This window comes from Morone saxatilis, unplaced genomic scaffold (assembly GCF_004916995.1).
Source record: "Morone saxatilis isolate NCDOM2014 unplaced genomic scaffold, NCSU_SB_2.0 Contig3, whole genome shotgun sequence".
Taxonomy (NCBI): Eukaryota; Metazoa; Chordata; class Actinopteri; family Moronidae; genus Morone; species Morone saxatilis.
In genome coordinates, this window is record NW_023339873.1 from 21,862,791 (window position 1) to 21,890,294 (window position 27,504).

At 38.8% G+C, this 27,504-nt stretch overlaps 1 protein-coding gene across 2 annotated transcripts in view; it reads left to right on the forward strand.

Annotated features, from left to right (window-relative positions):
- Positions 1-27,504, forward strand: part of LOC118337458 (neurexin-3a) — a gene marked incomplete at its 5' end in the record, with an annotated part of 77,316 nt that overhangs the window by 11,696 nt on the left and 38,116 nt on the right. For both annotated transcript variants that reach the window (XM_035674506.1, XM_035674505.1), the window contains 8 exon segments: positions 6,308-6,511; positions 8,457-8,483; positions 11,463-11,582; positions 11,870-11,990; positions 13,781-14,041; positions 15,163-15,353; positions 15,815-15,988; positions 20,665-20,784. In XM_035674506.1, the coding sequence (XP_035530399.1) occupies positions 6,308-6,511; positions 8,457-8,483; positions 11,463-11,582; positions 11,870-11,990; positions 13,781-14,041; positions 15,163-15,353; positions 15,815-15,988; positions 20,665-20,784 (1,218 nt within the window).

Below are 27,504 nucleotides of genomic sequence, written 5' to 3' on the forward strand. Positions count from 1 at the left end.
CTAACTATAAGCTTTATCAAAGAGGAACGTCTTACGCCTATCATTAAATTGCGGAGAGTTTGTCTGCCTCCCGAACCACAACTGGAAGCTGGTTCACAGGAGAGGAGCTTGGTAAATGAAGGGCCTGGCCTCCTGTTTTAATTTTTTCTTGATAGTGTTCGGGTTAATTTGGCCAGAGGTGGTGCACGTATAAATAGGTGGCTCCTTTTAAATAACATTGGCATGTATTTTAGATTGTGTTATTTGGGTTTTATTTTGTTAAGATTGCGGGTGTTGATAGTGTTCATGTTATAGCCCTTTTATAAGATCCATCCTGTAGAGACTATAACTGCAGCCACTCTTACCAATAGTTTTCCCCCATGGAAACGAAACTCTATTCTCTATTGTTGTTTCCAGTTATTATTGGTCGTTTATCCTTTACTGTGCATTGATTATCGTTTGTTAGATCATTTTTATAGTTATGTGTTTAGTTTGTAGTTTGTTTTTATTGTCTCTGTAATAAATTACTTTAAGCTGCTCAAAGGAAAATGCTTGTCTGCATGATCTTCTATGGTGTGTTACCTGTGCTAGTGGGAATCCCAGGATTGTTAATAACTGTTATCAACTTTTCAACGCTTTTAACTCCTTTGGGGGAAAGTCCCAAGGTGCGTTGTTCAATTTATACTTTATAACAATTTTGGGCTGAGTTCGCTCCATTGGGCCCCGGTTACAATTAAGACATGTTTGTAACTTATAGTACATTGCTTAATCTTCTCATTTGGCTTGCATCGACAGGGTATACACTTGGGTATGCATCTGCCTGAACAGTGAGAAGTTAAATGGATGATTCCTAATACATATAGGGAGGCATATACTAAGTAAATAGACTACACGTACTAACTGTAGTATTCGCTATGGAAGATTTCATCTGTTAAGCGTGTACCAAACTGAGAACGATCGATAATATGACTTTAAACCAGCTTAGTGCAGTCTTGTCATGCCAATTTCATGCTCCAAGTCTCTGTACAAAAACTCTGTGTACCAATGGTGTCAAATGCAAGCCAGCCTAGATCTTAATAAGTACCAAGTGAACCAGACATATAACTACGAAGCTGTTGGCTATGTAGACAGTCAACACAACTGTTTGGCGGCGACTAACTTCTTCCAGAAATCCTTAGAGAGAAGGGAGTTTAGAAATCGGGTTTCTAGTAGTTGAATAAAACCACTGGGTCGAGAGTGGCTTTTTAAGAGGGAGTTACATTAGCGCAGCTACTCTTGTAAAGGATGTGTAGCATATCCTGAAATAAGAAAGATTGAATCATATCCAGTAAAGAAGTGGCCAATTAGGTACGACTTCTTTAGCAGCCTAGTTTTACGTAATTTACGTAATTACAACATCAGACACATCCTGTCACAGACGGATGCAAAAAAACTAATCATGTATTTTTTAGCTTCTTGGCTGAATTACTGCAACTCTTTATTATCGGCTGCGCCAGTAAAGCTCCATCTAAGACAGCTCCAATTAATTCAGCAAGCCTGCAGCACGAGTACTGACAGGAACTAGGAAAACTGCTTGAACTGCTGATTGCTAATTAATTACTGATACTATTGTTATTATTATTACTAGTATTATTAAGCTAACAGTTACGTATTATCTACCACTATGAATCACTGCTCGTTGTCCCCGCATCGTTGTTGTTGTTGTTTGTGCATCAAATCTTCTTCTGTTCAATCATCCTCAGTCAACTACTAATTAGTTGTATGCTACTGTAGTCTGCTGTGCCCTCTGTTGTCCGTCTGTCTGTCTGTCTCTCTGTCTCCTCTCATCTCTGTCTGTCTCTCTCTTTCTCATCCCCAACTGGTCGAGGCAGACCGACCACCCCCTAGAGCCAAAGGGTCTGTCCTAGGTTTTGCTCTTAAAAAGCCAGTTTTTTCCTTGCCACCGTCCGCCGAGTGCTTGCTCATCGGTGGTACTGTTGGGTCTCTGTAAAGTGTTATAAGGAGTTCGTCCTAGCCAGACCTACTGCTATTTGAAAAGTGTCCTGAGAATAACGTCTGCGTCTATGAATTGGCACTATACAATATTAAATTGAATTGGCTAATGTAAGTGATCAACATGCTGAAAACATTTATGGCTGGTTCCTGATAGAAAGGTGTCAGAACACACAGTGCATACAGCAGTGAGGTCCTGTCTTGACTGTTAAGGGGCTGTTTTGGTGGCAAGGGGAACTACAATTATGACGAGCAGGTGATCTTTATGTTATGGTTTTGATGGATGTTGTTATTAATATTATTATACTATTATTTTAGAGTGCATAACAATATCTGTACTTGTTGTTTTTTTTATTTTTACGGTGCTTTTTATAATAGTGACGGCTGAAAGATAGACAGGAAAGGGGACAGAGAGAGGGGATGATACGCAGGCAAAGGGCCGCAAGGATCGGATTCAACCTGGGCCACTGCAGCAACTCAGCCTTGGTACATGGTTCGCCAGCTGTACCCCACTGAGCTTAAACGGGTGCCCGGTATTGGTGTTTCATTGAAATTCTTAGGCATAATGACTTTACCCTGGCGTCGAATTCCGTGGTATGGCTGATGAATTCTTCTCTGAGGATTTTCCCATATACTCCAACATTCTCCTACACGCACTCACCATTGAGACAGATAGCCAGTCCATCGAACTTGCGGGCCATAAGATGGCCCCGTCTGTTAAGAAAAATAAGCTATTCGTTAAACATTTCAAAGACGGGGCAGGATATAAAAACGTGTAACCACTTCATATAATGTATACCAACAATACCTCTCTAGTTCTGTGTCCGATACATGTCTTTTTCGGCATTAAGGTCATAGCTGAAACCACAGAATCTTCTTACACTCATTTTCAGAACTTAAATGTCGCTGGATACCCATCTGCGGCAGCTAGTAGAAATCTCCTAATGTTGTCTTGCCAGTTCAAATAAGTCTTTAATTACAATCAGCATATGGTTCCGTGCGGGCCATGGTGTCAGATACGAAATTACATCAAAAATATCAGAGTACAAGATTGCTTGATTGAGTTTTTTCAGGCTTTGCGAAATTGCGGCAACTCCAATGCAACACATGAAGAGAACAATACCTTCAAGGTTCACACAAATCGGACAATTTAATATTCAAATCAAAAATCGATCTAGATGCAAATCCCGTGGCCTGTTTATTTCATTTCCTATTTTTGGATCTGAGCAAGTAATCGAAGTAAAAAATAATTACCGTTATAATGTTTTTTGGAGGAAATAACAAAACCGTTTTTTATTTTCCGTTTTGGAATCTCAATTGAATAGAAAAGAACTAACTGTAGCAATAATAATACTTAATAATAACATAATATAAAATATAATAACATTAATATCAGGATTTTGAGGCAATGGCAGTCTAGCAGGACGCGCTGGGCAGGAGCTCCACCCAGGATCCCATGAGAACCTGCGAGACGAGGAAAGCACAAGAACTCCGGGGGAAGAAGTGACAGTTAGTAACATGCTTAATGGGACATGAATGATTGGGCAGAAAGAGAGGAGAGAGGAAGAGGAGCTGCAGCATTGTGTCTGTTCTAAAATTAAACTAAAAATTTAAACTAACATTTAAATTAACTGAAATAAAAATAAAAACCAGACTTTAGAAAAACATGAAAACTAACTGAAACAATATTGTGTACTCACTAAAATAAAATAAAAAAAATTCAGGAGAGTCTTTAGTTTTGGTCAAGCATGAGGAGGCATTAGTACATGTCTTTATTGAGACTGTGAGTCAGTGTGTTTGTATTGTAATACGTATTTTTATTATATTAAAAAAAACATAAAAATAAATAAAAATAAACTAAAAATAAATATTTAACAATAAAAAAGGAGCAAACCCACTCTGGAAACTAACTGAAACTAAACTGAACTGAAAACAAAATTGAAACTAAATAAAAATTAAAACTAATGAAAACTATAATAACTTTGGTCCGTTCTGGCTACTGTAGAAACTTGCCGGTTCAACATGGCGGCCTCCAGTGAAGGCGACCCGTGTTGTCTATAGATATAAAAGACTTATTTTCAGGTTATTATACACCAATGAAAACACACCTATAAATATTATATTTGATTTCTGCCAATAGATCCTGGTAAATGTTACACACTGAACCTTTACAGGAAAAAAAAAAAAGAAAGAAGCTTATTTACTTGGAGATTTAAATGCATACTGACTGGACAAGAGTATCATAGTCATATATCAACTACTTTGGACATTCATAAATATACATATAGTTTATTAGTATTGTTTTTTCAAGGTTTTATATATTTTAGCTTAACGTAAATTACTTATTATTATGATATTATGCCTCACTGTAGATTCACATATGTTTAGTATGTATGCATGTATGGGCTATTATTATTTTAGCACCCTGTATGGGTTATGTTTGTAAGTCTTTTTGATTGCCTATATGCTCGAAGAAAAATTTTATAATATCATTTCACCTGAAGATGGAGTGCCTTGGTTTTTTTCCATGGTTGTCTGCACCACTTAATATCAGCAAGACTTCCTCTATCCAATCTTTTGGTACTCGATATTTGATATTAGTATATTTGAGAGTGACTTTATTGGCAAAAAACTGAACGTTTAGGGTTTCAAGATCATGTAGTGAAGTGCATGTCTGAAAATCCTCTAAGAGGCTTTGAAGTCTGAACCCTACTGGTACCCCCTAAAGATTTCAATGTTGAATATAATTCATAACACAACATGGTGATGTTTCACAAAACAATCCTAAGTCAAGGTCCACATGTTCCGGAGCTTTCAACTGTATCTCACGGTCTTCATCTGTGGATAGAGTTTGCTCAGTTGTCACAGAGATTAATGTGTTGACATGCAAGCTCAGTCACACACACTTTCTGTTCTCTCTCTTCTGTGTGTGTGTGCGTGTGTGTAAGAGAGACTTTGAGCACTATGATGAGCGCAGAATCAGCTCACAGCATGGTGTAACAGCCCATCTGAAGTACAAAGATGTGTGTCGACAGTGTGCGGTCAGACGAGGACATGGAACTAAATAGAGCAACATGGGAAGGCTATTTCACCACTCCTGGAGCCAAATAAATGAGGCGTACCCTGTTCTTGGCAGGGATTAGCTGTCGTTGGCAGTGGAAGCAGCCTTTGTGTAATAGTACCTCACTCTTTCTGCTACTGCTACTTCCACACTGTTGTTTGCTTGCCTCTGTTTGTGTCGTCATGGGCGGAAGTTGTCAATGGTTTTTTTCGATTGCTTTCCAAGCTTCTAGAAGGCAGGTCTTATACAATATAATATTTGTGATGGCAGACGCCAGAGGGACTGATGAGACGGATTACAACAAAGGATGACTTTTCATTTAGACAGTGATGGACAAAAAATCAAGCTTCTGTCTGCGTCTATTTGTTAACCCAAGTGAACCGAAACCAACACTGAGCTCAGTGCACGGTTAGCTACACAAGCAGTCTGGCTCCCAAACACCAGCAAATGAGAGACCCTACGGGGGAAGAGTTGAGTGACTGTGGAAAGCAGGTCAGGTTCGCCAGGGTTCTGATGAGGCCTGCACACTTTCTTGTTGTTTCTTACAGCATCTTTTATTGAGCATCACAAAGTGGTAGGTCTTGGTTTCATGGACTGTGTGGCCATCTCCAAGAGCACCCGCTATATTGGTTCACGCATGTTGGGCAGAAGTTATACTAGTAATACTGCCTGAAATGTGGTATCAGAAAGCATCCTTTCGCCATTTCCTTTCCCAGGATAGCAAAGTCATGACCCGCCAGAAAAAGTCTGAGAACCAATGGCCTAAATGATGGCATTACGTCTTTTTTTTTTTTTTTTGAATTGCTAGCCCACATTTCACTTTACTGAGTCCAAATTGTTCTCATGGTTCTCTTTACAGTTTCAGTATCTCAACAGTAACTTATTATTTATTTATTCAGTATAAACCAAGATTCCATTCTAACAAAAATCTGGTAACTTCTTTATTGCACAGATTGTGCTAACTTACAGCATACGTCACAGAAATGAATCAGACATGCTGCAATATGTTGCTAAAGTAATAAGGAGTAATTTCAACAGCACAAAATAAAACTAAAATAATTTCAGTAATGCAATACAAAACTATATATACTGTAACTATACTATATATGGGGGATCAGAAGGGGGCAAGAAGCTACATTTTGCCCTGTAGCCCCCCAGCAGCCACTAGCTTGCTTGACAACATTGAGTATTATCCAGTTCCAGCAGATAATATTGACTCCAACCTTATTTGTAATATGGCTAACATGTCTCTACTCTCCTGACTTCCTCACACAGAGGCTTCCATCCTCTCTTATGACGGCAGCATGTACATGAAGGTGGTGATGCCGACCATCATGCACACGGAGGCCGAGGACGTCTCCCTGCGCTTCCGTTCCCAGCGGGCCTATGGCCTCCTCATGGCCACCACCTCCCGAGACTCAGCCGACACGCTTAGGCTGGAGTTGGACGGGGGTCGTGTCAAACTCACGGTCAACCTAGGTATCGTATGCCCCTCCCCCATACCCTACCCATCTGCCTCCACACCTCCACCTTCACCATGAAACGGTTTACCGTTGAGCAGTTACCTTCCCTCTCCCCCCTTCTCCTCTCACTCTTACTATCTTTTCGTCAGTTACTCCTCACTGTGATCCTTTAAAAGGTTTAGACCTTAGATAATATAGATAACACAGTTTTTTTTATCTTTTTTGCATGGATATTATTGGGTTTGTGCATAGAGATAGCTATGGACTGCTTACTGAATACAACTAGATAACATCTGAACTTATGCCTATACCATCATAACTTATTTTATTTCAATGGTAAACATGTTTGATGCCCATCTTTGAAACAGACAAACCATAGTCATATCCATATTCTTGTTTACAGAAGTTTTGAGACAGTCACAGCACAATAACCAGAAAGCAATATGATGTAGCGATCCTGGGCTTTAAAGTCTAGTCTCTAATATAGCTCTTTTAAAGAACAAAGTGTGCTGAGACTTTCTAAGACATGACCTCCACCAAGTATGATCTTCAGTCCAACACTCAACAGGACATTAGAAGAACCTTTTCTCGTCTTTCCCACTAACCTAATTTTCCTGTCTGACATTGAGTCATTTCTCTGTCACCTTCTTGTTCTTCCGGGTGGTTGTTTTCTTTGCTGATGATGGTGTCTTTTATGAAAGTTTATGCATTTTTTTTTCAGTGTTTCGTTTTTATGTACACCCGTCAACTCCATTTCCCATCATGCTTTGTCAAAAGATGGTATTCACCCCTTCAAAGGCCTTAAGCCTGCGGCCCGTCAGGCGAACAGCCCGAGAACAGAGCCCAGCAAAACCTACAGCTGGCTGCGACCCCAAAGACTTTCAATTATTAAATGTAAAGAATGCAACAATGGAAAACGAGTCATACGCCTCAATTTATATATTTTATACTGTATGTTTAGGAAAATGTAAGCCCTATAGCAGATATTAGCTGCTTTGCAAAGCCACATTTAGATAAACCCTTCACTGATTATATTAATTCATGTAAAGCATACCCCCAGACATATTTGCAGCTCTAATTGGTCAGTGCTCTTATGATTTCTTAGCCCACGTTAATCTGTGTGATCTACAGAATGTTTGTAAAAGTGTAAATATTGACAGATGTAGCCTCTGACCTATCTTAGTGACACATGTAAGCATAGGCTAGTACTCCAGATGTGACGGTTGGGGTTCCTGTGCCTCTGCATGGTGCTGGTGCTGATTGGATCGTGGCTGTTTGCTCCCACTTTTCTGTTGCGGTTGACGACACATGAAACCACCAGCCACATGGTGACCAACCCTTACTGTCTTCAGCTGCACACAACAGTTATTCTGGACTGTTCAGATACATCAGATTTTCATTATTACTTTACTGTCTTAAATTTTGCAAATCAAAATGATATCAGTCTGAATTTCTTGACTTTTCAAAGATCCATGGCTCTAAAACAGATGGCTGCTACCACCTCATTGGTGTGGAGGCTTTGGAGCCAGAGACTTTGACTTTTCTAATCTGAATATTTACGACTAAAATCAAACAGTCAGTGCTGGGTTGGGAAACTCATGTAGCTGGTACTACAAGTGGCCATTTTACTGTAAATACTGTGCCTAAACAATTAATGAATTTTAACTCCAGTTCTATGGGTAACAAATGAGTACAAGCTCTAGAAAAGCAGCTTTTATTAACCAGCACAATTCTATGACTGACAAATTCATGCATTATTTTATTTACTATTAAGTTATGTTGTTGGAAATCTTTATTTAATGGTAATTTGGCATAAAGATAAATATAAATACCAACGGAATAAAATGGCTGCCTTCCTGCATGTGTGCGTCCCCGGAAGGGTGGACTTTTTGTTTTTGGATGTCTGCAGCAGTAACCTTGAAGGATGCAATTTCATCTGTCATTTATTCTTCCCCATCTAGACTGTATCAGGATAAACTGTAACTCCAGTAAGTTAACACTCAAGTTTCATTTTGCTCTCTATGTTGATGGTATGTTGATGTTGTTTCTTTTACAAGGAAATGTGTTTTTTAAAAATGTGAGTCCTGCACCACCCCTCCGCCTTCTCTTTAGCCTATCATGTGGAGTTTGCTCACTTGGTTGGGAACCAACAGGAATAGCCTCAGTCAAATGGAATAAGTGGTGATTTATTTTAATTATTAGACATATCTGAACTTCTTATAATCAAGCTGAGTACTACTTTGATTCATTATCCAACAATTGAGTCTACAAGTACAAAAAGTGAGTGATTCTAAATATCTTTGATACTGTAAATAGTAACAGTCCAGTAACACTTAACTTGATAGTATATTGATGATTTTAGAATAGCTGTTGGACACTTGTGTATTTGCTGGACCTCCACAGGCTATACAACCTTAACCCTGACCCTATTTTTAATTCCCTCACCCTTTTACTAACTCAAATGTGTATCCTTATTCCCGCCACCAATTATTGTTAATTATGAAGAATACATAATTGGCATGAATAACAAGTAAATTCCATTATAGGGCACCAATAGAAACTGGTGAGTAGTGCATGAGACAGTACTTCATGCTTTAAAAGCCCACATTCCATTAGACCAAAACATCTACAACACTGTAAGAGTATAAAACAGTGTAATAATAAAGATGGTCGTTGCATTCAGGAGAAAGGGCAACATGCAGTATAAACATTGGTTAGAGAGTGTTAAAATCCTCTTAAAACAGCATAGATGGAGCCGGGTCTGTGTGCATTTAACAATGAAAGATACTTACTGTAAAGCTTTGTTGTAAACTTACCAACATGGTGAAACTTGGCAGTACCCAAAACAAATGCAACAGCAGTACCCCAACAGGGAGAAACAGCCAAATGAGGACACATTCAGAATGAAATGAAAGTTCTACATGATATGATAATTATGACTACTTAATATATTTATATTGAATATGAATATGGCTGAGCTGTCAATACCCAGATTTAAACAGTAGTTAAAGCATGACTGATTAAATGTGATAGCTTTAATATTTAATTATTTCAGGTTACTTTCTACATTATACATTTAGGAATGATATTTCATTGAGCTTGATTTGCAGTTACAAATGTGTCTGCTGCTTCTACATAGTGTATAGTATCTCAGCATAGCAGGTGTCAGGCTTCCACCAATAACTATGGATTGCTTTTACTCATAATGAGGCCATGGTGACCTTTGGTTTTACATCCATCATATGAATATAAATATTGATATATTTTTATTATGATACATAATTACATATCAAACTCCATCAGAGTAATTTACTGTCATTTAATACTATAAATATTCTTGCAAGTTTGGATCATGGATAAAAGAGATGTGTTTGCAGGACAGTTCAGTTTCTATGTGCTCTCAGACACAGAAAGGACAAAGGTACATAAAGTCATAGCTCTGTGCTCCTGAGCCTGTAGTGCAGTTGAGAAATTTTATCTAAGATACAATACACACGTTACAGTGAGACCAGAGAGAGGAATAACAAAGATCAAATCCCTAACGATCTTAATGTCACTGTGCTAGATATTGTCTGTTTTTGCTTACTCCTGACAGCCATGAAAAAAATTTAAAAACAGATGCTAATAGGGAATTAAATTATTATTATTTTTAATGTGATTTGGGTGAACTGACTCTTTAAATGGAGTCAAGAAAGCGCCTCGACTGACCATCAAGTGCCAAAACACAATAGTACAATGCTAAAATTTGTGCCCTGTAATCTTGTTGGAAAGTCAGGAGATCTGATAATTAATATTGGGAGACAAATGCTTCCTGCTACTGTGATGCCTACAGGTATTTCATAAAGGCAAAGGAAAGAATTTGACAAGCAATTTCAATTTCAATGCGGCATATAATAGATTCAAAATGGTAGAGCAAAGTCAAAGAGGCAAAACTCAACAAACATGAGGTATTTGCGGCGGGTTGGACATTTGCGGTAGTGTGTGGGCGCACCTCTGCCAGCTAAAGCAACACAAACTGAGGCTTTTGCACTACAGCCCTAATGACGCCATGAGTCAAATACCAACATAAGACAGCTCATACTACAAATCTGTCAACACCGTCTGAATTTGACTATTGTGACAGTGCTACTTCAAGTCCTGTTTTTGTGCCTAAACCCAACAGACATGAACAAACAGATTTCTTTTTCACACTTTTATTCATGTGTTTTCTGTTCTGTTCTAAGCTTTCAACTGCAGTCGAAAAAAGCTAGTGGGTGGAGTTTTTTGGGGGGTTTTAAAATATGGGTTCCATCATTCACTGAAAATAAACACATTTAGTTTGGAGGGCTTGTAGGTATCTAACCTCAGGGTTAGAGTGTCCCTTTGGATATTTATCCACATAAATATTTGTGACTTTGCATTACATTGTTTGCACTAGCATTTACATGTAATTCCTCATTAAACCTGTCCTGAAATGGGAAAACATTGATGTTGATGGATGAAAAATAATGGGGATAGATTACAAAAAGGCTAATAGCATCATATATTGGACTGGTGTCTACTGTGGCTCAGCTTATTGGGGATGTTTTTGGTTTACTTTTCATGGTCAAAGTGGAGAGAAAACGAGAAGTGAAAGGAAAAGATTTCTATAAGCCTATGATGAGTAAAAGCACATTCTCCTACTGTAGTTGCCCTTTCTCTGTTCAAACTATTAGAGACTGTTCTGCAGCACAGTGGTCAGGTGTACTCTGAGAATTACTGATGTCAAATATTTTGTATTTTTCTTCTCTGTGTATTTCACTGACTAAACCAAACCTTTGTTTCCCAGAGGCATAAGAACTACTTTAAATTTTTTATTTTAAGCCATTTTTAAGCTACTAAACTAAAGCAGAGTTTCTGCCAGTTATTTCAGGCTGAATGGTGGGAAAACAAAGGTTTGGTTTTAGGTTCAGGATGTATTTAACTTTGTGATTGACCATTGTTCTCAGGCAAGGGACCGGAGACCCTGTATGCCGGGCAAAAGCTCAATGATAATGAATGGCATACAGTGCGTGTGGTGCGTCGCGGCAAAACCTACAAGCTAACGGTTGACGATGATGTAGCAGAAGGTACTTACCTGCATCAACTCGGTTCATGCTTGACGAAATGTTCTTAGTGTTGCCTTGTCAGTGGTAGTGCACCATGCTGTGGTGTGTTGCCGTAGAGATTGACAGTCATCAGTTTGTAATTCTGCTACAAAGAAAGCATGTTAGTGACAGTTTGCATCCATCTAATACTGTTAATGTAATTTTCTCCTTAAATCAGCCCTTTTGTGTTAGTGTCAGACAGTGTTCTCTTTTCTTTTCGTTTTTTGTCTTTCTTTTCAACCCATCCCCTCCACCCTCCCCGTCTTCAGGACAAATGGTGGGTGACCACACTCGTCTGGAGTTTCACAACATCGAAACCGGCATCATGACAGAGCGTCGGTTTGTTTCCAGCATCCCGTCCAGCTTCATTGGTCATCTGCAGAGCCTTAGGTACTTACAAAACTTGCTTTTACTTTACTTTTGAAATACATTTATATTGCAAAAGCAGGGTCCCAGTTAGACACAGACGCTGGTGTGGCTACACGTTTTGACAAATATTTGTATTTTATATAAAATTCCTTGGCTGTACCAAAGTATCATATGATCAAATGAATGATTGGTATTTGAAGATTTTCTTTAATAGCCTAAGTTTTATACAAGCAATATTCATACTGGTTTAAATAAACAATCTGATAGGATTTCCATTCTTTGCTGAGCAAGAGTTTTGTGGATAAGGAATTAAAGGCATGTCCCATATAGACATCTGTCACAAATAAAGGCAAGTTGAGCCTATTAATTGAAGTTTTACGGTATGTTTTATGGAGCCCCTAAGGAAGTGGTTCTCCAACTGTATGGTGGGGCCCCGTGGTGGGGCATACAGCCAACTAAGTTGAAGGAATGTGATTTATGCAGGGAAGATGGCAAGAAAGTTTGCTGATGCTTTCATGTTGACGATCATTTCACTAAAATTAAACTTGGATCCTTTTTCATTAATTGCTTTCCCCTATCATTGGTAATTATTGATACAAAATGTTGGGTGGTAAAGCATGAACCTTTTTTTAGCTTCTGAATGGGGCATGCCAGAAAAAGTTTGAGAACAACTGCCCTAAGGGGACGTGGGGGAGAAATAAAAGACATGGTGGAAGAAAACCCCACTTGTGTTTTCTTAGAAACATATGTGTTCTCTTGCAAAACTTTCAACTTTATTCACTGATAACAAACTAGCAATATAGGGCACTGAATGTGACTTTATTGGACTTAATATGTTTTTGAGGGAAAACTTACTCAAGCTTGACGGACCTAGGTGATTTAATTCACAACTAACGGCAGTATTCCAGACAATTTCACGGTTACCGTTGGATGTAGAATAATCAATATGTTTTAGTCAAGAATGTCCATCTGCAGGAAACATCCTCTACAGCTGTGCCGTACAAGTGAACACTGACTTAAATTTCTCTGTATTTAAGGCCACGGTCAAAATACAACCGTATTAACCTCTCCATAGCGTTGGTTTGCCATTTCCGACACACGTGAAGCATTGAACCCAGAAGTGCTTTTTTCTACTCAATATATTTCTTGGGAGAACGAAAACGTTTTGCAAGAGAACGCAGGTTTCTCAGGAACACAAAACTTTCTCAGGAGAAGTATGCTTTCTTTCCCCCTTTTTTAACCTGTCTATTTTTTCCACCCATTTCCTGTTAGGGGCTCTATAATGTTTGAAATTTGACTAATTACTGTTTTTATAATATTAACAATAAATCAAAAGATAACGTAGCAAATCCTCAGAGAATTGTCACCCAAATTCTGTAGCTTTACGGAATTCTTTGGCCTCTTTTAGGTAATTATTTTGGTTTTACCGCACTTTAACTGTTTGGTTCAGTGCTGAAGAAAAATTTAATGAGAAGCTGGTGAAGAATGTGAAATATGGAAAAAGCCAGATAATCAATAATCAACAATGTTGCTTTGTGTCTGTTGAATGTTTAAATTCAAATGTTTAAATATGCCTTGTGAGACTCATAATTAGTTTGCTTGTTGTGGAGTTCTTCTGCCCCCAAATGGCTAACAAAGTCAATTGCTCCAGAAGCAATACAATGCATTAATAAGGTATTCATTCGGCTAAGGGTCCCCCATCTAATTTTTACTTTCAATTTTCCTTGGCTGTCTTTTTCTCCACCACACTATGAAGAACAAGTAAGATCTTATTTTTACAACAATCATTTCTGTTCCTTTTCTTTCCTCAGATTTAACGGCATGCTCTACATCGACCTATGCAAGAATGGTGACATTGATTATTGCGAACTCAATGCCCGCTTTGGGATTCGTTCCATTATTGCCGACCCCGTCACCTTCAAATCCAAGAGTAGCTATCTGAGCCTGGCCACCCTACAGGCCTACACATCCATGCACCTCTTCTTCCAGTTCAAGACCACCTCCCCAGATGGCTTCATACTCTTCAACTCTGGAGATGGCAATGATTTCATCGCTGTAGAGCTGGTTAAAGGGTAAGTTTGTTAACCTTTTGCACATTGAAAACTTGAGGGTTTAGCAGTAAAATGTTTTGATCATCAACCAAAAGTGACTATAATCAGTATTTTCATTATAACAATGTGACATGTGTAAATGGTATTGCTCACAGTAGAATTATCACCTGAATCTGCAGCTTCCCTCAGCTTTTCTGTTTTAGTTCAGAAAAGCTCTAAAAACCCACTGTACACTACCTGCTTGGCACCAAACAGCAGACAGCCACAGCTACCAACCAAAAACAGAGCTAAAGTCAGAGTGAAAAATGGACTTAAATGACCAGTGTGTAGGATTTAGTGGCATCGAGCAGTGAAGTTGCAGACTGAAACTAACACCCGACCCACAGTGTTTGAAGACAAAAACGTCTAAGGCATTCATTCTGTCAATCATCTAAAGCAACAAAAAAAATGATAATCCTATATTCATGTGATTATACACAAATGAAAACATACCCATGAATATTATATTCCATTTCTGAGATTAGATCTTCCTGAATGTTACACACTGGACCTTTAACATTCATCAAATGGACAGAAACATGACTCCATGATAATGTTGCTCTGTAAATAAGCAGCCGTTACTTGGCCATATCAACTTAAAAGATGATTTGCTGCCAAAAACAAACAGTTATTGTAGGTTTAGCAGTTCTTGGCTTGAGGGAGCGGCGTAAAGAGCGAAGAGAGTAAGAAAGAGAATAACATCATCAAGTAGTCTCAGGTTACAGTCACAGAAAGTAAGTCCATAAATAAGTAAATAAGTAATAATTTATAAATAAGTCGATAAGTTGATATTTAAAAGGTCCCCTTGACCCTACAATGTGATCTGACCTGTAGGTCTTTTTAAATGACCCTTTTTAATAATGTTGTTAGTTTTATCCCATTAAAAATGTGTTTACATGCAACATTATTTCACATAGGCCTGTTTTATTGACAAGACAATATAATTTCTACCAAAATTCCAATAATTAACTTTGCACTACCTCATTGATTAAAATGAACCCATGTTTTTTCAGGCTGTTAGGGTGTGAACATTTCAAAGAAAAGCTTTAAAGGCAAAGCGCTGAAGATTTACACATAATCATTCAGTAACTTTTGTCTTGCAGGTACGTCCACTATGTGTTTGACCTTGGAAATGGGCCCAACCTCATCAAGGGCAAAAGTGAAAGGGCACTGAATGACAACCAGTGGCACAATGTGGCCATCACCCGAGACAACAGCAACACCCACACACTGAAAGTAGACGCTATAGCCACTAGTCAGAGTATCAATGGGGCCAAGAACCTGGACCTGAAAGGTATGCAAAGGACATGACACTTCTAACTGCCCAACATTTTATATTATGCGACATTGTACTGACCAACACTTAAGGTTACTTACTACTACTACTACACATCACAAAAAATGTGTTTAGGGGAACCCAGTCTGACTCTAAAGTCGTTTAATACTGCAGATTAGTCAGTGGCCGTCCGCTTATGATGCTGTAGGTATTAACGGATGCACCCACAGTCAAAGTCAGGTGATGTAGTATAAGGAGCAACAAAGCCCACATATTGAGGTGAGCTGGATGGACTGTTCAAACAAACACAGGACTTTTACCCAAGGTGACTGCTGTTCATGTTCTGTATGAAACCAAAAATCAACTATTTCTTTTCACCAATTTATATAAGTCATCTTCTGTATGGTTATATTCATGTTACGCCAGGTATGTGATGGTTTAAGATACTTGTCCTACAGTCTGTTTTTCTTATGCCCCAGGTGATCTGTTCATCGCAGGACTGGGTCCTGGCATGTATGGCAATCTGCCTAAACTGGTGGCTTCCAGAGAAGGCTTCCAGGGCTGTTTGGCGTCGGTGGACCTCAACGGCCGCCTGCCAGATCTCCTCAGTGACGCCTTGTTTCGCAGCGGACAGATTGAACGTGGATGCGAAGGTACACCGTCCCTCAAATCCCAGCCTGATTTAGACTACTACAACACAAACTTCAACTCCAGCTCCAGCAGCCCTTTCTTCCTGCTCAATGCAAACAGTAGCTCCACAGCCCTGCAGCCATACGGAAGCCCCTCTATCCTATTAACTGTACTTGTTGTCTCACTTACCCACTGCTAGAGTCAGGCCAAACACCACACAACACCTCACCTACACCACCACATGTTATCGGCCACATTGGTCGCCCATTGACAGTGCCGTCACAATCACCATAAGAGCAGTTTTTTGCCAGTGCAGTGACATAAAATACTGCCAGGTGCTCCATTTTTATCTCTTATGCTTTTGTAAAGTTAATTTTTTTTCCTGAATTTTGGTAATGGTTGGTTACTTAAACAATGAAGGAACAGAGCTCCTAATGACTGTCTGGTTCAGGTGTGTTGGCACAAAGTCACATTAATTTGATTGTACAGAGATAGATTAAGAGCAACATTTCGCTCTTCAGTACATTTTTTAAATTATTAAAATCAAATTGACCCTTCACTAAGCCCCATCCCACTTAGTAACTGTTATTTTGCTTGTCAAGCCTTCAATTGTAGAACTGCACATATATAGTTTACAGTGACACAGTGGTATAACTGGAGGTTTGTAGTCATTTTTGAAACAATGGATCCTCGACTTCACTTGGCAACTCATAGCTAACGTTAAGTTTTTGAGTTGGTTGAAAGCTCAGTTTCAGAATATGCATTTGATGACTATGTACAAAATATCATGTTAACTCTGTGTAATGATGAAACCCCCCCACCTTGGCTAATGTTAACCAATCCCAGAAAAAGCAAATCTGCATAATGACCAGTTAATGATTCCATGAGGCCATGGAAATATAGGACTATTCTTGTATTACAAAGTATTTTATTAATCCTGTATTAAAGGAACAGTGTGTAGGATTTAGTGGCATCTAGTGGTGAAGTTACATATTGCAACCAACTGATAACCCATGAAAGTCAGTGTTTGTCAGTTCTGGGCTACTGTAGAAACATGGCGGCCTCCATAGAAGAGGGCCTCTCCTTCTGTAGATAAAAACAGCTCATTCTAAGGTAAGAAAAAACACAATTCTTATTTTCTGGGCCCAATATTGTTTATTGTCTAAAAATGTTTAGTTTTTATTAGTTTTAGTATTACTTTTACTTTTTTTAATCATAATATGATAGGTATTTGTCAGTGGCAAGATTTAAAAAGTTCAGAATCTGTATTACAATACAAACAACACTTTGTGACGGCATCTTCTATATGGAGACTTCTAAACTAGATTCAAAGTTTCGAAGTATTGGACCCAGGTGATTATACTCTAATGAAAACATACCTATTTTATATGGATAAATTGAATAAATGGAATATTACATTCCATTTTTGCCAATAGATCCTCTTAAATGTTACACACTGGACCTATAAAGTGCAGTATTATACAAAGAAAAAAATGCAAGAATAGACTTGTAATATACCACAGTTCATGAATTTGACAAATGAATCCTTTGAATCTTTAATCTTCAGCTGTTTACAGTAGGAATTTATTATAAGTTATAGTTTTTATGTGTTAAGTATTTTCAGGCAATATGTTTAACTTTGTCTCAGGTAAACTTCCCAAATCCCAGTACAAAGCAGAACAGAGCTGCTAACCGGTGTTATCTTCCATGCAGTGTATGTGTCAATCCTGAAAAGGACCTTTTTCTAACATAATCTCTTAATCGCCCAAACTAATGTAGATAGTGTCTACATGATTCGAAAGAAAAATAGACTTAAAACAGAAGCACACATTTTCAGTAAGTCAGAGATGGACCACTAAAACTACAGCCTTAATTATTGGCTTTAGAAGTGACGCTATGTTACTAAGTAGTGAGCCGTGCATAGTTACAGTTGGTAAGCTATGACTGGACAATCGCTATTTGGGGTAGGGGTCTAGCAAAGGTCAATTACAGGGGAGTACAAAGAAAAGTACAAAACATCAAATCTATGAATTTGGATTACACCTGGCTGTGACACCATAGCAGCATTGTACTCCAGACTCCAACTTGCCTAAGCTTGTTTATAGCTGATTTACAGTTCATGCATATAGCTACATCAAAATAGGCTGTCGAAACATTTTGCACGAACAAGCGTATGTCACTGTGAGCAAAATGTTTCCATCTTCCTGTGCAAGTCGCGCATTCTTTTGTGATTGTTTTTGTCATCCTCTTAAGGTTCTGGGCCAGCATCCACAACCTGTTCTTGTTTGCATGGAAATCATTTTCTGTACAGCTGTTTTTTTCTTATGCCTGCCATATCATTCAGTTGGACATTGAATGTATTGTATGTTGTTTTTTTAACATTAACTTACAGAGCCCCGTGTTGGACAAATAAATGTTAGTTGATGTTTCATTTAAATCAAAACAGAGCTTAACAGTATGTGTACTGTATGTCCTCCTCGCTGTGACAATCTGAATGGGGTTGAGAACAATGTTATTCACTGTGCTGAATGTACTTCAAGAAAGTAATGGTTGATTAATTTATTTTTCAAAATAAAATCTCATCAATCACACTTTGTTGGTCTTGTCCATGGCATTCTAATGTCTCATTTTTATGTGTGCTTGTATGGTTTCTTTTCTTTCTTTTGCCAATGTATCATGATCAGTTGATTAGCCATTTAATCTGTATTACCACGTACTGTCTGCATTTCATTACGAGCTTTCATCACATAAAAAATGCTCAGGTAGTAGCAATACATTGTTTCGTCACTAGATGGTGATACTACACTACTGGCAAACATCTAACAGAACACTATCAGCAGAAGTAACACGAATAAGCTTTTTACTGTTGTTACATCTTACATGAAATCCTGAACCAGATCAGCGGATCAGTCACCAGAAATAAAAGGAGTTTGCAGAATATCCCTGCACTGTAAGTCATTGTAGGTTCCAAAACTCCATCCCCTCCTCCAACTCATCATCAGTTCACTCGGTCCTGAACAGCTCTTTAACAGTGCAGCTGGCATCAGTTCACCAGGTAAGTCCCCACTCAACACATTAGCCTGATATGAGTTAGATCAGTTGATGTAAACTGGCAGTCACTCTGCTGTTGTGACAATGTATATACATTAATGTGTAAGGACATATTTTGGAAAAACAATAATTGGATGATTGAGTCAGAAAAATTTGTTATTCATGTACAGTCACTTGGCAACATGGTGGACTGAAGTGATACTGCACACAAATAAAAACATATTGTATCAAACATTCATACATAACATATCAACTACCAGCTTAAACCAGCTTTGTGCCCCCACCATTAGGTCTAATGTGGACGCCAGATGTTTCTAGTGGCATTTTTTATAAATCACTGTTTATGCTGTTTTATTTATTTTTGTGACTCAAATGATCTTTAAATATGTAGGATCTCTAATTATTATTAATAATTTTTCATAATCTAAATCCTAGTACCATTTTGCATCTTTGCAAAAGTTTGTCCATCACAGAGCAAAGCAGTGTGGATTCCAATTGACCTCACTGTGGGACAAAAAGTATTAAAATGTCAACATAAAGTTCTCTGCTGCCCATCCTTACTTTTTTATAGTAGAGGTGTAAAGCTAAGACACATAACGTGGATGTCACAAGTTTAACTTCAGACTTTACATAAAAATGTCTCTGTCAAGAATATTCATGTTTTCACCATGAATAGGTTTGTTTAGGACTGGAGTTTAGAAGGTTAAGACTTGGGGCTTAAAGGGTAACGACAGGATTTTTCAACCAGGACCTTATTTTCCACTATTCTTGTGGCCAAGTGACTGATGGGGAAAGTGTCGGACAACACAACCCTGCAGAGAAATGAAAAATTTTCTGTCCCTTTTGCTTGATCCGCTTGTTAGTCTTCTTCAACAAGTCCTCACCACTCCCGAGATTTCAGACCAAGACTTCTCCTTGAGCAGGACTTAGTTAGAGATGCAGTGCATCAGTGGATTTCCCAGTAGGAATGCTAGAAGGAGGAGGGATAATAAGTTGTGTGATTGGACAAGATAAAAGACACAGACACTATAGACTAGACGATAGTCCCAATTAAATCAAACAATTTTTGACAATCCATGCTAACCCCATAGCCTCATGGTCATTTCATATTGATAACAGGAGTGAAGAGAAGAAATTCTCGGTACAGCAGACTTTAGTCTGAAATTTAATCTTTTAGAGAATCAGTCAAGGGGCAGTGGGTGTATGTGAAACAAGTGCTGTCAGAGTTGAAGACCAAACCAGTGTCCCTTTAAAGACGACTCTTGCTTCAGTTTATATGGTTATGGTTAAGCCTGCAGTGAGTTTGTATTGCATTAAACCCAGTTCTGTCTGTGTGTACATGTACATACACATGATGCCTTTCACCATTTTTAAAAAATACAAAATATTTGCATTAAAAAAAATTGATGAAGGAATGGATACAGACAGTTCTACTGTAGATTATAGAAGTCCACTCATGGCAATTTCTTAGAAATTAGAAATAAAAAAGCACATTTGCACTGATATATTTGACTGTAAATTTGACCAGAAACAGAGGTCCACACTTGGTCGGTAAGCTGATAGTCCATTGTTGGTAATGTAAGAATGTATGTGTGTTTGTGTTTGTTTGTGTGGATGTGTGCTTTTGCGGATGGCTGGGCTTCCACAGGTCCCAGCACCACATGTCAGGAGGACTCCTGTGCCAACATGGGCATTTGTATCCAGCAGTGGGAAAACTACACCTGCGACTGCTCCATGACTTCCTACACTGGCACACAGTGCAATGACCGTGAGTACTGATCTCGCTATTAAATCACACATTTTTACAACAGTGAGTGGACACAACACCTCAGTGTAAAGCACTGAATGATGATGAAAGTGACAATAAAGACATGACATGCATAATACTCCTTTTCATGAATATACAGAGTTTTAGGTAAGTCTTGCTCTTTCTGAGCTTCTTTCATACACAGGGATAGTGTGTATTGTCACAGCAAACGTCTGCACTGAGCAGTTTGCGGCCAAAAACACCAGCTGCAAGACCACTAGAGGGGGTTAGACTTGCATTAATTCAGCTTCACAAAAATTCACTTTGCAACTGCAACTTTAGGCTCATTCTCTTCTGTAGCCTGCCCATTGAAAACCACAACATCTGCAGTGACCTGGAGGAGTCACTATTGGGCAATTTCACGTCAGGAAATTAATTTTAAACAAACTCAGCTCTTTTCACGGTGGATATTTACACCAATCTATGTAATCCACAAGTTCCTCCATCAACACAATATGCAAAAAGCTGATCACAATTATTTTATGTGATTTGATTTTACATGTGATGTCCCCCACAAAGGTAAGTGCTAGCTGTTGTTCATCTTGTTGTTGTTTCATCAGGGGTTACTGTGCTTAAAGCTGTGTTGAAAGCAAGTTTCAGGCCATTAGAGAGTACCAGTGAGTCTATTTATACCAATATTTTTTCCCAACAATATTATTAGAATACTATATTATTAGAAAGAATAACATTTTGAATAGAGAATGTACATTTCCAGTGGACAATCCCCAAACATATGCAGAGTTGAAACTTTGAAGTTTGACTAGGTCTCCTGGGTTTAAGAAATTAAATCTTTTTTTTTAGCTTTGGTCCATCAAGTAGATTTGATCTTCAGCTCTAAACCCCTGATCTCATCAAATAGTCCCCCAGCCCAACAGCTCACTCCCTGCACAGGTCACCAGCATCTCCTGCACCCATCAACCTGAAGTGTTTAATCAGAAAGAGGACAATAATTGAACAAGTCAGTAACTGCTGTCCACAAACACACAAAAAATGAAGTCTGTGGGAATGACGGCTTCACTGAAAAGATTAGCCAGCCAGGTTTCTCTGCTGCAGTTAATCCGAGTATTGTGAGCGTGATAATCCATGAGATGGAAGCTTTGGAAGCCCTGGCTATCTTATCTTATGAAGTCCTGGCGATAGTTGGTGTCCAGGTAAAACTGCATGCATACCCACAATCCTCTCCTGCAGACATCTATGATGTTGTGGCATGTCAGATGCCTCAAGACAATCTGTACAAGTGCAAACTCCTTTAAATACACACATTCTTAACATAAGTATACAAAGGGTAACAGTAATTTTGTTTGTGTATGAATGTCAATCGAATGGGTTAACTTAATGCATTTAGCAGTTATTCTTTATTGTCTTAGCAAAAGCAGACAGCTAGCTGACTGTCTAATTGGTCAAGGGCTGGAACTGAATTATCGTCATGCCATTATTTATACCCCTTCTATCCTTTCGTCATAATGGACACAAGTCACTTTCCTTTCATTATATTTCTTTTATTTCTTAGCAATGACACATCTATCACACACTTACATACAGTATGCATCAAAAATGACCTCAGAACAAACTCAACTGGCTGGCAGGTTTCCTGAAAAGGAGGCTCAATGGTTTCAAAGTAACAAGTAGACCAACCACGTCTAAAGTCTAAAGTGTCTCTACTTTTTCTGAATAGCCACAGAGTGAGTGGTGGTTAAAGAGCCTGCTGTCAAAAGCCATTTTCTCATATGAATTTCTGGACAATGTCCAGAGAATCAGGTCCAGATGGAGAATGTACATGTCAGTGTTCTCACATGTTGGAAATATGTCTAGTTTAGGCAAAGGGTGGCACCTACGTAGAGCGTGCAGGAGTGGGACGAGAACACATGATGCCTGTTTTTGCATTATTGCATTATTAGTATTGCATTACACAGACTATACCCTGCCAGCTCCCAGGATATAGACTCAACAAGCTTTCTCCAAAATGACTGACCCCACAATTAATACCCCGTTCAACTGATCTGGACATTTGCATTCACACCATTGACCACCTGCATTCTTTCTAGTGCTCAGCAGGGGGCAGCACCAGTGGCTGCAAAAAAGAAAGCCAATAGTATTAAGTATTATGGAGAAATTAGTCTACTTCTCACTTGACAGATTAGCTCAGTAAACAGCTTACAGTTTATAGTCTCAATTAATAGTTTCAAGCAGGAGTCGAAACTAAACACACCTCAAATCACAGTACATCACCGCTGCTGGCTGCAAAACACAACATAATGCCAAACTCAAGGCTTCAAAACGGTACTCCACAGACCAATTGGTGACACACATGCAGCTCGGGTAATATCCAGAAAAGTTTAAGGTGGCAGTGCATATACCTATAGCCCCCCCCCCGACTGCAACCACTGCCTGCCGGATCTCTCCAAGAAAGAAAGTCTTTTGCATGCCTTTGTAGTTTTACACAACGAGGTTAAGAGAGAAGTTAAACCCTAACATTTGGAAAAAAGGGTTTCAGATGCTGTTAGACGATCTGACAGGAACGTTGTTTAAAGCATACTGAGGCCTAAGAACAGGACTTCAGTTAACAATCCACTCCACACTTAAAAACAAAGACCTTGGATGTCAAACAGAGATCACTTCAATTTAACCTGTAATCAGGTTTCTGTAACCCTGCTTTAGGATCAAGTTCCTTCCGTTCAAAGCGCCTGCAAGCACAGGTACACGTGCACACACAGGCACTGCCTTAGGCCACTTAGATCTTTCTTTGAAACAGGCAGCTGTCTGTCCATTGACACATGGTTGCATCATTGCCGTGGCCCTGCAGTAAACTATCATCGAGGGATATTTGATTAACTATACCAATAAATGTCTCATTAGCAGGCCCATTGCCTGGTCAATGATCTCACTTCAAATGAATGCAGGACATTTAGAGAGGCTGGGGAAGAGACAGCCTGTTCGACAGTCAGCAAAATAAAAAACGGCACATTTTCATCGTAAGGGGTAGTCGTGGTTGTTTATTTTTATGCTTATAACTAAGATTGTGATTATTAACTTCATTATAGATAATTATTGTTTCTTCTATGTGTACCATTACAGAGCTTTCCGGGAACTAATGGAAGGGCATTTTAAAAGATTTTAAACTTTGCCTCCCCTCAAATATAATGTCATATTCTCTTAGGAAGCAAGAGATGCCTCTGAATTACCTATTGTTGTCATTTAAGTAATTTTCTTTGTCACATAACACAAACACAAATTTTCTGCCATTTGGGTTTGATTCCCTGCTGTGCACATGCATGTTCGCGTTTCTCCGAAACCAGGATGCTGGCACTGTGTTGACGTTCTGCTGCCCTCTAGTGTCACCCCTTCTCACACACATACTTTATGCTGCAAAGAATCAATACCTCACAGCTAAGTGATGTGTGAAAATGCTGAAATGAGCCAAATAACCTTGCTAAAAAGAGCCAGAATTCCCCTTACTCGCAGCAGTGGCAGAATGAAATGAGTGGCTACTGTAATAATTAGCACCCGATTTATTTCCGTCGTCTCTACATCTTTTCCGTGGATTACATTCATTACAATAATTACTCTTATTGGCTTTTTATTGTTGCACTTGCAGTGGTGTGGGTATTGTGGTTGTGTTGGATCTCTACCGCTTTGGGGATTCTTTACCCGCTCTCCTGGCTTCCGAAGCACACAGCAGTTCCCGCCCATAAAAACTTCCGATAAAAAAGCAGGTTTGGGGCTGCCTCTCTTCTCTCTCTTCTCCTCTCTCTCACTCTCCTCTTCTCTCTCTTCCCGCTCACACACAGCAGAGTGGAGGAAAGAAACAGCGAGAGAGATGACAATGGCTGCACCATGCATGTAAGCTGGATGAGTAAACAACATAAAACAAAAGATCGGATCAATAAAGCTCAACATAACCGATCAGCACCAATACCAATCGTTGAGATCGGATTGGGACATCCCTAGTAATAATATATTATACTGTAATATATACTTTCAACCACCTTAAAAAGGTCCAGTGTGTAACATATGGGAGGATAAATGGTCAGAAATGGAATATAACATTCATAGGTGTGCTTTCATTAGTGTATAAATACCTGAAAATAAGAATCGGCAGGTTTTCATTACCTTAGAATGAGCTGTTTTTATCTACAGACGCCGCAGGTCAGCTTTCATGGAGCCCACGATGTTGAACCGCCATGTTTCTACAGTAGCCCCCAGTAGAAGGCACAAACCAAACACTGGCACTAGATAGGGCTGTTTGCGTTTTTCGCACGTTTTGTGGCCACCATAGTTTCTTCCTCACATTTGGAAAGGGAGGGTAAAGCAAGTGAGTTGCAATCTGCAAATACACCACTAGATGCCACTAAATCCTACACACTGGTCCTTTAAAGGGTTAGTTCAGATTTTTTTTTTTGAAATGGGGTTGTATGGTACTTCGATATCAATTTAAGTGTGCTTTATCTTGCCATCAGACAGCCCTTTCCAATGTGAAAATTAAACCGTTATATTCATCTATGCTCTCTTCAAAGTAAAACAGTAATTTTTCCGTGCAAAAAAATGATTATTGTTATTATGTGACTTTGGTGTCTCAAGAGGTTAATTGTTTATATGCTGGCTGTAGCAGATAGAAATTACGAAGTCTTCTCACAAGACACATTCTTTCTCAAGTAGTTAATGATGACAAATTGAGAATTTATTACAAGGTAAAGATACATTTACAAATGCCCAGTATTTGGTAACTCCACCCACCTCTGTCTAAACATACATTTGAAAATGATCAGTTCTCACTCAAAACAGCCCCGACTGTAGCCATGATTTTTGAGTTTAGAAACCCAATGAGCTGGTGATGCCAAAGAACTGAATGACCTCACATGTTAAAGTTAGAGGTGGAAGAGTGGCCAGATCGGAGGGCATCTCATTCTGATCCCTGGAACATCTGCAAAATATAAATCGTGTAAGAAAATAGCTTGAATAGTACTTTCAAACAAATACTTTTGCATATGTGCTTAAATATACTGTGCAGACAGAGAGGACTATAAGGTCAATCAAAATAAACAAAAGACAATCGTTTCAATCGATTGGGCCGTATATCTTAAGTGGGCAATTCCTCTTATCCTGTGTATACCCATGATGGATCCTCTACTTCTCTTTCTATTCAGAATGCCCATTACAAAATAACAAACGATTCCATTCCAGTCCCACAACACTCCGAGACACCCTGTCGTATTTCCTGTGTCCTAGTCAAATCAATTTTTCAGTGGCTGCCGGTCTTCCATGGGAGGTAGTTTACTCTCTTATTGCACCATTTAATCTTTTGTCAGTCTCTTCATCATACGCGCTGTGACACCCTCATGATGGATGTGAGGTCCAGCTCTAAGAGAAATCAGCCTCCAACACCCTCACTCCTTCAGACCTTCTTCCATCAGTTTATGGCTGCTGATTAGAGGCTATTGGAGATCAGTGCAATGAACCGGAGATCAGTGCAATGAACCACAGATCAGTGCAGTGGATGACAAAGCTTTAAAGGGTTAACAACAATTTCTTAATAAGGAACTGATCAGTTATCCCTCTGTGTATTGTACAGGCTGGAGAATGACCATGCCTCAAAAGTTCTTGCTGTTGCCTAAAACCTGTGGTAAAACCTGCCCATACATGGTTGTTACACACACACTTCTTTCTCATTTATATAACTTTTTTCTTTATGCCAATTTATAGCTCATGGTTATACATTTAAATTTGGCAGAGAAGACACTCTCATAGAATCTGAGTAACAATAAGGATTCTGCCAAGAGAGCAAGATACACATACATACGTTTTTGGTCAAATCAAGACCAACACCAAAACCTCAGCACGTCAGGACAAGGCTGGGGTGGTGGAGGCTGTGGCAATGGACGCAGCTGTATAATCAGAGCGACTGTCAGGTTATAATGGCCACCGTCTACATCTATATGAACATGATTAGATGTTAATAGACAACTGGTAGCCACATAGCCTGGCTCTAGATAGGCCCCATCATGTTTTTTGACTTTCTCCTACACACTTGGAAGGGGGGAAGGAGGTTTAAGTAGGTTGGAAGTCTCACCACTAGGTGCCACTAAATCATACACCCTGGAGCTAATTTTAGGTTAATAAAACAAGCTAAAATGAAATTTAAATATATGAAGCCTAATTTAAAAAAACAGATTTTAGATTTGTTTCCAGGGAGATATTGAGTTTATATAGTCTTACTTTCCTATAGTAAACATTGTATGAACAGTATTTAATCTAAAATCTATAATAAATTCCTGGTATTAGATATGTATTCTTTTTTTCCACAGATACCAGAGTAAGATAAGAGTATTGATAAAGTAAAGGACAAATTAAAGATAACTTTTAAGAGTAGTAGTAGTATAGATAAAATCCTAAAGATACTAGGGCTGTGTATTGGCAAGATTCTGGTGATACAGGGGTTACTATTCAATATATTGACATATTTTGCGATAATGTAAGCAAAGTTATAAATTGCAATCCTTTAAATATCTAGTTTTAGGAAATCTGTCAGTGTAAAAAACACCACTGTATGCATACAATCAGAGTAAAAGTTTTTATATGATCAGAACAGTGGGATCTGCATTGGTATTTATGTAACATAATTGCCCTCAGTTTATGTTTACAACACTGCTATGTAGTAGTTGGGGGTTTAAGCACAAAATATCA